General features: G+C 41.4%; 1 protein-coding gene across 1 annotated transcript; it reads left to right on the top strand.

Annotated features, from left to right (window-relative positions):
* The first annotated feature begins 562 nt into the window (after positions 1 to 562).
* Positions 563 to 14,312, top strand: LOC126408763 (AP-2 complex subunit mu-A-like). The gene is made up of 13 exons (XM_050074431.1): positions 563 to 721; positions 2,182 to 2,303; positions 7,968 to 8,233; positions 8,483 to 8,565; positions 9,172 to 9,177; positions 9,363 to 9,498; positions 9,805 to 9,949; positions 10,271 to 10,288; positions 10,766 to 10,885; positions 11,148 to 11,283; positions 11,468 to 11,565; positions 11,807 to 11,918; positions 13,187 to 14,312. The coding sequence occupies exons 2-13, from the start codon at positions 2,230 to 2,232 to the stop codon at positions 13,319 to 13,321; spliced, it is 1,329 nt and encodes a 442-aa protein (XP_049930388.1). The 5' UTR covers positions 563 to 721; positions 2,182 to 2,229; the 3' UTR covers positions 13,322 to 14,312.
* Positions 14,313 to 14,429: the final 117 nt, after the last annotated feature.

Here is a 14,429-nt window from a genome sequence, read left to right as displayed (position 1 = left end):
GGTGTGTGCAAGAGATCAGTCTGAGTACATTTAGACTTGCTTCAGAGCTGAATGACCCTATGCAAAATGTTCCCTGTGGTAAAAGGAGGGGGGAGCTCCTGTTGAGAGGTGATTTGATTCAACTTGGACAAAAAAGAGGAGTTGATTCAGATGGACTCTGCAGGACAGAAAAAAACAAGACCACCCACACAACCATGAGTTTAAAAAGACAAACATATTCCCACAGGGAAATAAGTGTTTTTTGCTCCCATTCACTGGAGGTGGGAGTTTAGAGCAGTTATCCACCTCTGGAGCAAGAGAGGAATACCACTCTTGCGCAAGAAAATTTAATTAAGCAAGTTGGAAACATGCCAACATGGTCCCAGGTTTATTTAAAAAAAAAAAAAAGGGGGGGGGGGGGGGGGGGTAATCCAACCTCACAGCCCTTTATATTTATTATAAACATAATTAATGAACTAATATGACACAAAAGTGACCAGTAGCCCCTGTAGCTTATCACAACAAGGCCTGGGTGCGGTTTACACATCGCTCCAGCCGCGCCTTTTCCTGTCACAACGGAACGGTTGTGCGTAAGGACGGCGGGTCAGCTGACAGCTATCAGAGGACCAGGAGGAAGGAGCGGAATTAGCGGGTGTGTGAACTGGGAACCTACTGGATCCTGACAGAATATCCGAGGCCAAACGGGGAGCGAAAGACTGGTGGCATTCGCGAGAGAACTAGGGTAAGTTCACCAAAGTCGAGACGGTAACACGTCTCTCGCCTTAATTATCCAACTGTAGCCCGATAACCGTTTGGGAAAGCCGGCGAAACGGTTTCATTCCGGGGGTGATGCTAGCATTAGCAATGTTAGCTGCCGCTCCGTTAGCTAACGTCAAGCTAGCAGCGGCAAAGTAGCATGATAACGGAAAAGAGGCGGGTTTTCTCCAAAAAATAAAAGCATTTAGCAGGGTACTTCTGCAATTTATCAACAATTTGGTGTCATTTAGAAACAATGGGCGCTGTAATTTCGAATTGTTAATTCGTAAATTAGCGATAATTAATTGTATTCCATGTTAAACTGTCGTCAGATTTTTCACCGGAAGTCCATTTAAAATACCGCTCGGCTCGACGCTGGTTCGCTGAACACCACCGCCAGCTAGCCTGCTATCGTAAGCTAAATTAGCTAGCTACCTCTCACTCGGTCTATTCTCCATCACTTTGATCTTAGCTGAAGGTCAAGCCTCCATCGATGTTTTAGCCACTTAAGAACGCTTAAAATTAAGTGTTTCAAGCAAACATGTCCCTCACCGGTCGAGGAATAAATTAGAAAATATGAAAAATTTATGAACGTTAGGAAATGGCCCGAGTGAGCAGACATCTTGACTTCGGCCAATAAAAGGGCGATTAAACCCGATCATGTCTTGTGCACGGTTTATTCGGTCACGACCCGGGAATGTCCATATGGGGCAATTATTTAGCAGATATTGTGCATGTGATTGTGTTGTAGACTTCCTATGGGCACCGTGTGTTTAAGTTGTCTGGCCTCTGTCTTCGAGGAATTTCAAGCATGTCCTTCATCCCCTGGTTTTCCAGAAGCTTCATTCTTGAATGAGAGCAAACTGCTACTATGATTTGTTGGTCACAGCTAAAAGCAGGCAATGCTAACACCTGCACTGCCTCTAGATGAATACTGCTGTCCTTGGGTTTTCATCTCACTGTGGATTCCATGTTTAGTCTATCCAGATCCCGACTGCACCTGGCAGTAAAATGCAACCCAGTAAGAGCAACAGATTTGTAGCTGGCTATTTGGTGGCATCCTGCTTCAAACTGGTGGCTGCTAATCTGCTGTTAATCTTACTTTAGAAGGAAACAAGGATTTGACTGTGGTGAAGGTGGCGGTAGCGGAGTCTCCTAAGCCTATATTATAGTGATTTTTGGTGTGTGTGTATGCACATGCACGCAACAAAAATGAGTCACCACAGTGAGGCAGCTGCAGGGTATATTCAATTGGCAATTGTGTGTGTGTGGTGTGTGAGAGCGAGAGAGAGAAAGAGAGACACAGAAAGCGGATGTGAGGGACAAGCGCTTCCCTGTACTGTTGGTCACTCCCTCACTTTTCACTGCTTTCACTTCTCTATCACCCCTTTTTCCTTTCCCCGTTTCCTTCCTTCAATCTCTTGCTCCATTTCTATCTCCTCTCAGGCGGGGTTTGGTTTCACCATGGCCAGTTGGGACTGAGAAGCAGCCACAATGATTGGAGGATTGTTCATCTACAACCACAAGGGGGAGGTCCTCATCTCCCGGGTCTACCGAGATGACATCGGGTACGTTTCACAGGAGCAAAGTTGATGTAACATCCCTAAATTTTGGGGGACTTCATGTCAGTGACAAGGGCCTGTTCCTGCGGGGGTGGACAGGATAGGATTGTTTCCAAAGGGATGAGAGAGGATTATGTCTCTCTTCCTGGCCGAGTAGTTTACATTTGTCTGTTTTGTTATCTTCTATAAAATGCGCTTAAAAAATAGCTAAACCGGGATTATCTTTAGGACAATGTTACCAAGCCTTAAACAAAAAATGCAGTTTGGTATGATTAGAGTAAAATAACCTTAAAATGTATTTATTTTCATTATAAAAGCATGAAGCAGTGATTCCTTCAAGAACTGAATAACACAAAAGGGACTATAATAATATTTTTAAAAACACACACAAGAATTAGTATGCACAATCAGGAAAAAATGTCCTCATTTAATATTTTGCATGTTGTATGAGCTAATGATACAGTTCATTTATTCTTATCAAACCACACCTATGTAAAAGATTAGGTGCAGCTGTGTGAAAAGCTCTTCCAAAATGACCTCAGTGTTGATACAAGTTATTTATTTGTACCATATGGAAATGAGATACTCATAGCTGATAGCATGCACCTTTTGCCTCTCCGTGAAGAAAATCTTTTTCTTACGTTAAGCATGGAGGGATGGGGGAATTAATAATTGTCTGGCTGGAAAAAAAACGTGTTAAAGTGGCTTAAAAGGAGTCTTAAGGGGCGCCCAGTAACTGTCCTATCAAATAAAGGCAAAAGCCAAAGAAATAATTAACAAGAAAGAATCATTAGTGGGTCACTTTAAAAGGTGGAAGTAAGAAGAAACTTTAAACTAACAACTAAACAGAGCTGAAACAGGAGCCTATACAAAGATGCCAAAGATCAGGTGTTGGTGAAAAGGAAATTGTTCCTGTTCCCTAAGATGGACGACTAAAAACATGGCTGAGTCATATCATGTGAACACCGGGAGCAGTAGGTTAAAAACCCAGCCAAATGTGGCCTAACCATGTTGTAAACAATGTCGGTCAAGGTTGCTGCTCAATATGTGTCAGGTGAAAGGCTACATCCACATAGATCCACATAGACCCACATACCAATAGCTATGTTATGAATAGGAACTCAGCTGTGTGGCCAGAAGAATTCACTTTTGTGAAGATCTGACTTGTGTACTGTCTGTCTTTCTTTCTTCCTTTCCTCTTCCTTATTTGTGTGTTTGTAACACCTTGTCATTGTGATTCACTTGTAGTGGACATATCATGTCTTCATGCTTACACCCAGTAATTAGTGTGTTTTGTGTAAACCCAGTCACATTTGGTGATTGAGTGGGGGGCAGGCATCTCTCCAGAACAGCCTCCAGTCCAGTGCCTTGTAGATTTACACAGTGAGTGTTGGCAAGGTACAGAGAGGGCACAAGGGTAGAAATAGATTTTTCTAGTGTCAATGATGTGGGCAAACAGCAGCAGTGCTGGGTCAGTAGGTTATTTTTTTGTGTAGACCCTTGAGGCACTTTCAACATTTTATCTCTGAACAGTTTAGCTGAAGTCGTAGGGTTACAGGCACGGTGGAGACTAGTAGATAAAGGCAGAAATAGAGTAGTATATGTTGTATTTCAGAGCTGTTCAGTGTATGAGCAGACTGAGACTGCGCCATTATATAGTCTGTTTGAAATAGATGAGTGCAAGGTCTGCAGGTTTGTGACATACGGACTTATGTGTGCAAGATCCCTTCCATCTTTTGTCTCGTTTCCAGGCAGCAGTCAGTAATGTAATTGTGTTTGATTTGTTTTTAATCATTGTCTAGCAGTAGCATGAATACTGTTCAGCTGCTTGCCTCAGACACAACGTGCACTACTGAATAGCAATGAAAGGAAACAGTAATTGAAATTCACACCCTCATCACCACAGTTCGTTTTAGTTTTAGAGTTTACATATTGTGCTCAGTAAAAAAAAAAGAAAAAAGAATCCATTCATTTTGTCCGCACATCTCCACTGTGGTCCTGGCATCAGTTGCTTCTGGTGATCCTCCCTGCTGCTGCAACAGCGCAGAGTAATCCAGACTTATTATATTGCTCTAATGGCTGCAGGGTATGTTCATTAATATTGTGTTGACATTCATGGTTGCATTTGTTTGATATTGCAACAGAGCTTTTAATTATAGCTGAAATACAAAGAGATCCACTTGAAATAATTAAGCTGTTACAGAGTGATTCAAATAATCAATACGCGCTTGCCGTGCTTTCTTACAGATAACACACAATAGAGATTGAAGAGCAATACAGTGGTGCTGACTTGTTGCAGACATATTCAGTTACAATGTCTGCATCATAATCAGAGCTGGGTGTCAGTACTTGATACCTTTTAAAGCTATAGACCGAAATAGCTCTCACCCAAGTAGTAACAAAACTTCTCCAGTTGGACGATACCTGCGTTCGATCCTTTTTGTATTCAGATCTAGAAAAAAATGATGATTTTTATGGTATAACTTGCAGCCAAATACCGCAAGTGTTATTCGATTTATTTCAACATGTGATTGGCCCACTACAGCAGCAGCTACAACCCATACAGTCTGTGGTGTGGTGCTTATGCCAGTTCAGCGTGCCGAGATGTCACCAAAATTTTTTATAGTATGGCTGTACTACACTCCTGTGGCATTTTATGCAACTGAATGCTTCCATTCACATGATGGGTATCGAATGAAGTAGGAAAAAAAGTTAACAAATGAAGTACCCTATTGGTATCGGTATCACTTTAAGGGTACTGGTACTGGTAGGTATCGTAACTTTTTAAACGAAACCCAGTACTAGTCATAATAAACACCATGTTACTCACTCTGTCTGTGTACATGATGCACGAAAATGTCTCTTGTGCATTTTTGTCTCCTCTCCTTTTACTTCATCCTTTTTTCCTCTCTATCCTCTGTATCACCATTTTCCTCCATCTGTTCATCTTGGCCCCTGTAGGAATAGGTAAGAGATGCTCCAGCCTATCAAGCATGACCCCTCCCCTCTCATGGCCACCGATCAATGACCCCCCTGAAACCCTTAACTGCATGCCCATTGATTCCACGGTCAACCTCCTGATACTTCCTCTAAGCATGAGTCACCTGTCATGACATTGCAGCGGTAAATAAACCACCAGATACTGAGAAATACAGCTAATCCAATCAAAGGCACCAAATTCAGCCACTACCGGAGCCCTTCAGTGAGTATTGATGCTCACAACAGCTCTGTCAGTGCCTAAGCATGTAGTCTGAGCATGGGATATGATAGTTAATTAAGTCCTCATCCTTTGATCCTGCTCTTTCACAAGGAAATTGAATATTGTTTAAATAATTTTAGCTTGATTGTAGGGGCTCTCATTTGTAGAAGTGGGCCCTGAGTTAGGTAAAATCCACAACTATGATTTTGTTTGCAGTTTAAAAAAAAAAGACATTCATTTTAATTCAAAGCTTTAAGGGTGACTTTGTTATTATTTAATCTGCACCTTATTTTACATTTTTTTGTGTCTAAATGACTAATGGGAACAACAAGTTGGAAGAGGGATCCCTCCTCAGTTGCTCTTCCTGAGGTTTCTACCATTTTTTCCCCCCGTTAAAGGTTTTTTTTTGGGGGGGGGGGTTCTTTATCCGTTGCGAGGGTCCAAAGGACAGAGGGATGTCGTACGCTGTAAAGCCCTGTGAGGCAAATTGTGATTTGTGATATTGGGCTTTATAAATAAAATTGATTGAAAATTGAACAAGTTTTGCAGGTGGTCCAGTTTTGAGCAAGAGTGCTGCAGCCAGCAACGGCTGCAATGTAACCACGCAGGCATGTTTGCCTGTCAATTTCCATCCATTTAAAGTGCTTGTTTTTGCCACTGACAGGCTCAGATTGTTATTCTAAGTGTCTGCCATCATAATGGAAAGGATCCCCACAGTGGTAGAGTTTTTTGTTGAAGAGTAAGATCATTTTGTCAAACCAGAAACAGCCCCATAATTGGTATCTCAAAATGCACCAGACTCCATTTAAATAATCAGTAATTTTATCATCGTAAAACACAGTTCATTCAAAGTCCACAGAAACTAAATAAATTCACAAAAACTTCTTGGTTCGTCTGTCCACTGTTCCTATAATCACCAAGTCTGGTGTGGGTAAAATAAACCTTTAATTCATGCAGTAATTACTGTTTATTTAAATGGAGGTTGGTTGGTTGGTTTGGCGATAGTGATTTCAGGGTCGTTCATGGTTGAACAAAAAGGATCTTGCTAAGGTCTATCTCTGTAGGGATCCTTTACATAATGTTGTCAGACACTTAGAATAATAATCTGAGCCTGTCAGTGGCAAAAATGACCACATTTAGTGGATGTGCATTGACGGTGCATAACTGCCCCGAGTGCCTGTATTTGCTGCCTCTGGCTGCAGCACTCTGACTCAATACTGGACCAATGTCAAAAAATGTTTTTCCCATTAGCCACTTAGACACAAATACATGACCAAATATGGTCCAGTTTGAAATATACCAAAGTTACCCTTTAAATGCTGTTTCATACATTTCAAAGAAGATTCAATATTTTTCAGCCTATAAGGTGTTGATCTGCGTTTGTTGTGATATGGATGCAGTTTGATGCAAAAGGCAGACATCATGGCATCCTCTTAGACTGTTATATTGTACAGTTGTCTTCATTTGATAATTGTTTAATTAAATTTGTAATCTTGGGAACATAGATGTTGACATTTTGATGCTTTACAGACGTAGTAGAAATTATATCTATCTTTGCAGCCATATGTCTCTCAGGGATCAATGTTGACAAAAACGAAATTGTATCTGTTGTATTTTATGTGTTTTAAGTCCATTTGTTCTTCATGGTACCATTAACAAAATAGTAGCGAACAGTGTAAAAAAAGTGCTGACATTGTTTACCTGTAGACTTGGCTCCTCTAACAGTAATACAGTAAGGTAACATTTTTACATCAAGTCTTGAATATCAGTAAGGTTGACATTTTGTGCAGGTTTAGGCCTTTAGACGTTGTCAGGGGTTTCTCAGAGGGATTTGGTATTCCTGTCAGAACGTGTTGCATCTTCTGCATTAAGCCCTGTTATTTATAAATTCACATTAATCGGGGCTGTGTCTCCATAGAGCATCATACTGCTAAGGTATACTTCAAGGTAAACGTAATCTCACTGACTTCTCAGTATCAGTAAAACAATGTTAAAATCGTCCCTGTTCAATTTTTTAAATAAAGGAATAGACCAAAACTTCGGATTCCGTTTTGACCATACATTTTGTTTTGTTCCCATGGAGATCAAGTAATTATGAAGCTGTTGCGTAGTGTCAGCCCTAATTCTCAGAGCCTTCTCTCTCCCTCCTGGTAATTATCTCCATTTACACAAAACAACACTCCCTCTCTCTGTCGAAATGCGCCAACTCAAGTTGTCTTTTTCCAGCTGGTTGGAAAATGTTTTGATTATGGCTCATTCTTGAAATGGGTGGATATGCTGTTGAGGTCTGAAAGGGTTGTTCGTTTGAATCCAGTGCAGAGCTGGATATCAAACACCGCAACATTCTCACAGGATGTCACAGAGTGGGAGAGTGTCAACAACAGCCTCACTGTTATTTAAATGTCTGAAACAATTCTCTCAACTCCTGACTCAAATGTCCCTCTGTCTCTATTTCTTTTATTCAATCTCAGGCGTAATGCGGTGGATGCGTTCCGTGTAAACGTGATTCACGCCCGGCAGCAGGTTCGATCCCCGGTGACCAACATCGCCCGCACCAGCTTCTTCCATGTCAAGCGCTCCAACATCTGGTTGGCGGCCGTCACCAAGCAGAATGTCAACGCCGCCATGGTGTTCGAGTTCCTTTACAAGATGTGCGACGTCATGACAGCCTATTTTGGCAAGATCAGCGAGGAGAACATCAAGAACAACTTTGTGCTCATCTACGAGCTGCTGGATGGTAGGAGACCATCATTTTGATTTTTGTGTGGAATCAATGGTGTTATACAAAATATAATGAGATAAATCTGAGAACCGAGCAGCTCTGGAGCATACAGTATCAAATTATTATCGTATGTAGTCGATATTAATATTGATTTTTTTTTGTGTTTGTCCTCCCAGTGAAATGTTGATGTAATGTCTCACTGAGTTAACATGTCCCAGGTTTTTCTTATCTCTCACAATCTGTTATCTGTTTGTGTTCATACAGAGATCCTGGACTTTGGATACCCCCAGAACTCAGAGACCGGAGCTCTGAAGACCTTCATCACCCAGCAGGGCATTAAGGGACAGGTTAGTAAGACAAGTCTAGTGTCAGAGTGGATTTTATTGTGTTGAGAAAACAAGGATACACACTCAGTTGTCACTTGATGAACCGCAACATTCAATATATGTCGAAACAGTTTAGAGTGGTGTTGATTCAACTTCATGGTCATTTTAGAGGCTGTATTTTGCATCATACTAAGATTTATGTTCCTCTTTGACATCAGTGAGGGCAGACTGAATATTAGAAACACCTCTCAGTATATTTCAGGACCTGGAGAATCACAAGTGACAGACAGGTGATAAATACATTGTTTTATGGGGATGATCTGAGACAGTTTGCTTAATCCTGATCAGATGAATGAAGACATTTTTATTAGAGTGGTGCGTCAAGCAATAACTGACCGTGTATGTAATGATATTCATACTGACTGCGTTAGAGTGACGCTGGTGTCTTTATGGAAATCATTTGATACAAAACATTACAGGAAGCTATTGGAGAAATGCTGTAATGCTGGTATTTAACTGCCAATCATCTGAACTGAAGTAATAAAAAATGCTTTGAACTAACATCTTATATTTCTGTTTTTCTCTTCGTTTCCCCTCAACTGCGATCTTGGATACATCATAATTCAGCACCAGGTAATAAACAGCCCACTGAGCTCAGGAAATTTATTTCATCCATGTATGGATCCATGTCACATTTGTTTCCCCCCCCCCTCTTCCTGTAGTGCTAATAATCCCTTTTCATCGCCTCCTTTCATTTGTCAGTCTTTCAGCCTTCTCCTTTTGTTGGTAGTGATACGGTTTCTCTCCCTGTCTCCCAGACAAAAGAGGAGCAGTCTCAGATCACCAGCCAGGTGACGGGGCAGATCGGCTGGCGTCGTGAAGGCATCAAGTATCGCCGCAATGAGCTTTTCCTGGACGTACTGGAGAGCGTCAACCTGCTCATGTCACCACAAGGTCTGTTTAATATGGCCGTGCTGAACTGGGTGGGGACAGCTGACATGAATGGTTTATTAAAATTAGGAAAAATGAAAGAACAACCAGTGACTGAAGTTATTGTTGAGTTTTATTGCTGAAAATGATAAATTCCAATCTCGTGTTTTGATTTTAGATCACATAGTTTACATTTAGGTCTTAGATTTTAACTTTAAATAGAGTAAAGTCTTCAGAAGAATTAGAGTACAGACACAAATGGGAAAAAAATGATTTGTAGTTTGGCCAGTTTTAGACTCTGAAAGTCACGTTCTTTCCTGTCCTTTACAGGCCAGGTCCTGAGTGCTCACGTGTCGGGCCGAGTAGTGATGAAGAGCTACCTTAGCGGGATGCCCGAGTGCAAATTTGGCATGAACGACAAGATTGTCATCGACAAGCAGGGCAAGGGAGGAGCGTCTGATGATGCAGGGAAGAGGTGAGTGACACAAAAAGCAGACGGCAAACTGATATCAACCATATTTTGCTAAGCGAGGCTGAAAGTCATTTAGATAATTTGAAATTCCTTTGAGACTGGTGCTTTTATATTATTTCCACCTTGAAAACCCTGACAAGGAAATTTCATTGTTGAGTCCAAATTTAAGAGACCACCTTGTCTGTTAGCCCCGTGTCTTTGTTATGAGTGTTGTCTTGCTGTTTACAACAAGACAGGCTGTACAATTTATTTTTATTTTTTCTTTCCTTTGGATGCATCTCTCCTTTCTTTCCCTCTCTTTCTTTTCTATGTGCTGTACCTCAGTGATTTAGGGGGAGGAAGGTACTGTACTGACAAGTGTCCTCACCTTCTGCCACCTCAACACGCAGACACACACACCTGTCTTGTCTAAGCCCTTTAGCACATTAAGAATCATCTCATGCACTTTTGCTCCCCACACACTCAACACAACTCAATATAACTCTTGAGTGTACATCCCGGTGGTTGTTTCCCTATTTTGTGGAATGGCTGGTTTGTTTTATTACCCCACTTAACATCTAACAGGAACTGTGATGTGTTTTATTGCACAGTAGTGTCATTAACCTCCACCAGATCTTAATGTCTTGATACTAGCAGTTTTGTCCCTCTCTGTGTACTTCTTTTTTTTAATAATGGACATGAATTGAGGGCGAGTAGTAGTTTTGTCTTTTGGAGAATTGGTATCATAATTATTAGATATAATTAATACTGCAAAACAAGTGAACTAATGTTCTTTTGTCTCTTTTGTGTGTGTCTCTGATGTGTTTTTTCTCCCGGCAGTGGGAAGCAGTCCATAGCCATCGACGACTGCACTTTCCACCAGTGTGTGCGCCTCAGTAAGTTTGACTCGGAGCGTAGCATCAGCTTCATCCCCCCTGATGGAGAATACGAGCTCATGAGGTAAGTAGATGGATTTTCAAAATCTTTGAACGCTTCTGTTTATTTCGAAGCTGTCTAGACTAAAGCTGAATGTGACAGTAAAGTGTGGGAGGTCACAGGGCATATGTGAGATGTAAGCTGTCTTTAAGTAGTTTGTTTTAAGAAAAATGAATGAGAAAGGCATGGATGAACACTGAAGTAGCCTCAGGAAATCCTTGTTTGTGCTTTATAAAATGACATAATTTTGTCACATGAACCACTTTTCTGCTCCCCCTTCCTGCAGGTATCGCACCACTAAAGACATCATCCTGCCGTTCCGAGTTATTCCTCTGGTCAGGGAGGTTGGCCGCACTAAACTGGAGGTTAAAGTGGTCATCAAGTCCAACTTCAAACCCTCGCTGCTGGCTCAAAAGATCGAGGTGAGCAAAGTCCAGATGCTGATAAATGCAAACAGCCATTAGCAGCACACACAGATCCTAATTGAAAAATTAGTAATTTTTCCTCACAGCGCAAACATGCCCGAATATAATCAGAGACACTTTGGATCCGTTCGTTTGATTGCTTTAATATTAACTTTGCTCTTCTTTGTTATCACCTCCTCAGGTGCGCATCCCAACGCCCCTCAACACCAGCGGCGTGCAGGTGATTTGTATGAAGGGAAAAGCCAAGTACAAGGCCAGTGAGAACGCCATTGTCTGGAAGTGAGTAGTCACTTTGTCTATATATTCATGAGATACAACCAGACTCACTGTTTTATGCTCTCTGTGTCAAGTTAATGATTAACAGCTTCTCTTTAGTGTCTGTATGTTTAACCTCTCACACACACTACTCTTTTGTAAACCCTCTATTTACTTATTTATTTATTTTTGTGAATGTTTAAATATTAGGTTTATTGTTGGTGAAACCTGTACGACACTTACAAAGCTCCCTGTATGTGTGTAGGATCAAACGCATGGCTGGGATGAAGGAGTCTCAGATCAGTGCTGAGATCGAGCTGCTGCCGACCAACGATAAGAAGAAATGGGCCAGGCCTCCCATCTCTATGAACTTTGAGGTCAGAACACGTGATTGGTTAAAAGTCTCTGCCTTCCTCTCAGTCGCACATGAAGTTTGTTGAATCAGAAACAATATTTCCTGATTAGGCTTTACCTCCTGATTAAATATGCTACATCCTGTTTGTACAAAGTTCTGTTGAGAGACGCATTTAGCAGAGTTGGCAACCAAACAAATGGACTATGGATTAAATGTGATCCCAGTATCAGTCATGCAAATCACAACCTGCTGACTGTTAACTCACACACACAAACAGTTCCTGCTCAAAGCTCACCTAATTTTCACACCCACAGTAAGAGCCACCAACCTGTGTGGCCGACTGCTCCCAGCATGCCCCAACACGTCTTAACCTCTGCTGGGTTTTGAAACTGGTTGTAAATGCTAAGAAAACAAAGTTTATGTTCTTCTTAACAGCTAGCTCACAGTTGATTGATGATTTGAGCATTGTTACATCCGATTTTCAGCTTAATCAGCTGTGACAGGTGACTGTCTCAGGTACAGGTGATCCTGTGCTAATCAGATGTACATGCATGCGCCACACAGTGGTTCACATTGCAGTCAAAGAAGCACACAAACAGAAGCTGACTATTGTCCTAGCCTCAGCAACTGGTTTTCATTCCCAGATGCTTTGCCATGCCTCCTCCTCTTAGTGACTTAATTTCGAAAAAGAGACTAGCAACAAATTTTGCAATTTATTTAGACTGTTAGTGACTGACTCTTCTGCCTGCAGTCTCTCCCCTCCTCATGCACCGTGCTAACAGTGTGGGATCTTTACATTCTTTTAAATAGATACTCATTCATAAAAAGTTTTGTACAAATAAATTGATAAATTAATCGTTTGGACAGATAATAAATAGTTTATTATTATTTTCTCAGATTTTTCTCTGATATGTAAACAGTTCATTTGAGCATATCATGACCTGTTTCACCTATTCTTTTTTGGAAGTAAAACATGTTAGATAAAGTGGGATATACTGCGATAGTTTGATTTTATTTGGACAAAAAAGTTTTGGTTAGTAACCTGGAGCACTTTTTAATTTGAGTGAGAGTGAGAGAAGGTCCTGAGATCTGGTGCAGTTTTAGAGAAAATGTAAATGATATTTAATAGTCAGTGTTTTACTATGTACATGCAATTGAATTTTCCATCCAGGGCATCATAAAGAATGTATTAATGGAGGCATGTGTTTGTTTTTTTCCAGTGTTCAATAACTATTTTTATCTCAGTGGGACTTCCTGGTAAAATGAAACCTCCCTCTTCTTCCCCTGCAGGTTCCTTTTGCTCCGTCTGGTCTGAAGGTGCGCTACTTGAAGGTGTTTGAGTCCAAGCTCAACTACAGTGACCACGATGTCATCAAATGGGTGCGGTACATCGGCCGCTCCGGCATCTACGAAACGCGCTGCTAAAGTTCAACCCGCGCCAGGCAGCGAACTGACCACTCTCCTCCCATCTATCCTGTTAAGATTTTTTTCTTCTGCCCCTTCCTACTTTGTCTCTCTCCTCCCCTCAGTCCTTATAGCTTCTCTCATACAACCCCCGCCCACCCTTCCACCACCGCCCTCAACCCTTCCTAACTAGGTGTTGGAGATTGAATTTACATCGTTAAAAAAAATTAAATAAATATGATATAATGCACAGATATATGCAAAATGTGAACCATTGTATCGTATATATCTCGTAGTGATGAGTAAACCTGTAAACCAACTGGTGTCCGAAAGATAAAGACAAGTGATGCAGATGGGGACCAGGGGGAGAGGACTGGAGGCACCTGTGGGTGTCTTAAGGGGTACTCTCGTGTTTATTCAGTGTTGTTATTCCACTATACTCTCCAGTTCCTTTAGACGTCCCACAAGTCCTAGAGTTGTAGCTGTTGTGGTTGAAATCCCGATATCGTTCCCTGTATATGAACTTCTGTCGACCCTTTAAATAAAGATGCATTGTCTGATTCTGTATTGTGGACTGATCTATATTTGATCTGTTTTGTGGGAGCGGTCATTCGGATCAAAAGTCTTATTGGGGTAGCTAAAAAAAGAGGAATCTATAGTGACCGACTGTTTTTGTACTTTCTGGAGAGTGTATTCTTTCCCTTGCTATTTTTCCATTATCAGTTTTGCCGGCGTTCAGTTAGCACAGAGGGTAACATTCCAGACAGTTCTGAGGTCCGACCGTCATCTCGAAGAGCTAGTTCGTGACCCACATTTCCTGTTTCTTAGGCGCCAAGATCAACTTTGTCACACTCTTTTTGATTCAAAGATGCTTTTGGAGAAATCTGGCACTGGGAGTGTGTTTGCAGTGAGGTGAGGTCTCCCCCTGGTGTTTGCCTCGTCACTGTCTGCTTCTTCATGTTTGTAGCCCTGGTGACCGTTCTGTCCAATAAAATCTGACTATGTAACCAAACACGCCTAGCGTCTGAGTGATTGTCTTTTTGTTTGATATAATATAAACTCTGTTGTATCAGTGTTTCCTCTTCCTGTAGTCTGAAATGAGGGAGGGGTCGGTGTAGGAACAATGGGT

Source organism: Epinephelus moara, chromosome 21 (genome assembly GCF_006386435.1).
Source record: "Epinephelus moara isolate mb chromosome 21, YSFRI_EMoa_1.0, whole genome shotgun sequence".
In the NCBI taxonomy this organism is placed as follows: Eukaryota; Metazoa; Chordata; class Actinopteri; order Perciformes; family Serranidae; genus Epinephelus; species Epinephelus moara.
The sequence above is the reverse complement of the archived record's forward strand: the minus strand, read 5'-3'. Positions and strand labels throughout refer to the sequence as shown.

Excerpts from the sequence above, each read along its gene's own strand:
- LOC126408763 (XM_050074431.1), top strand. The coding sequence starts at position 2,230 with ATGATTGGAGGATTGTTCATCTACAACCACAAGGGGGAGGTCCTCATC. Across the intron at positions 2,304-7,967 it reads GTCTACCGAGATGACATCGG|GCGTAATGCGGTGGATGCGT; the intron begins GTACGTTTCACA and ends ATTCAATCTCAG. Across the intron at positions 10,886-11,147 it reads GGAGAATACGAGCTCATGAG|GTATCGCACCACTAAAGACA; the intron begins GTAAGTAGATGG and ends CCCTTCCTGCAG.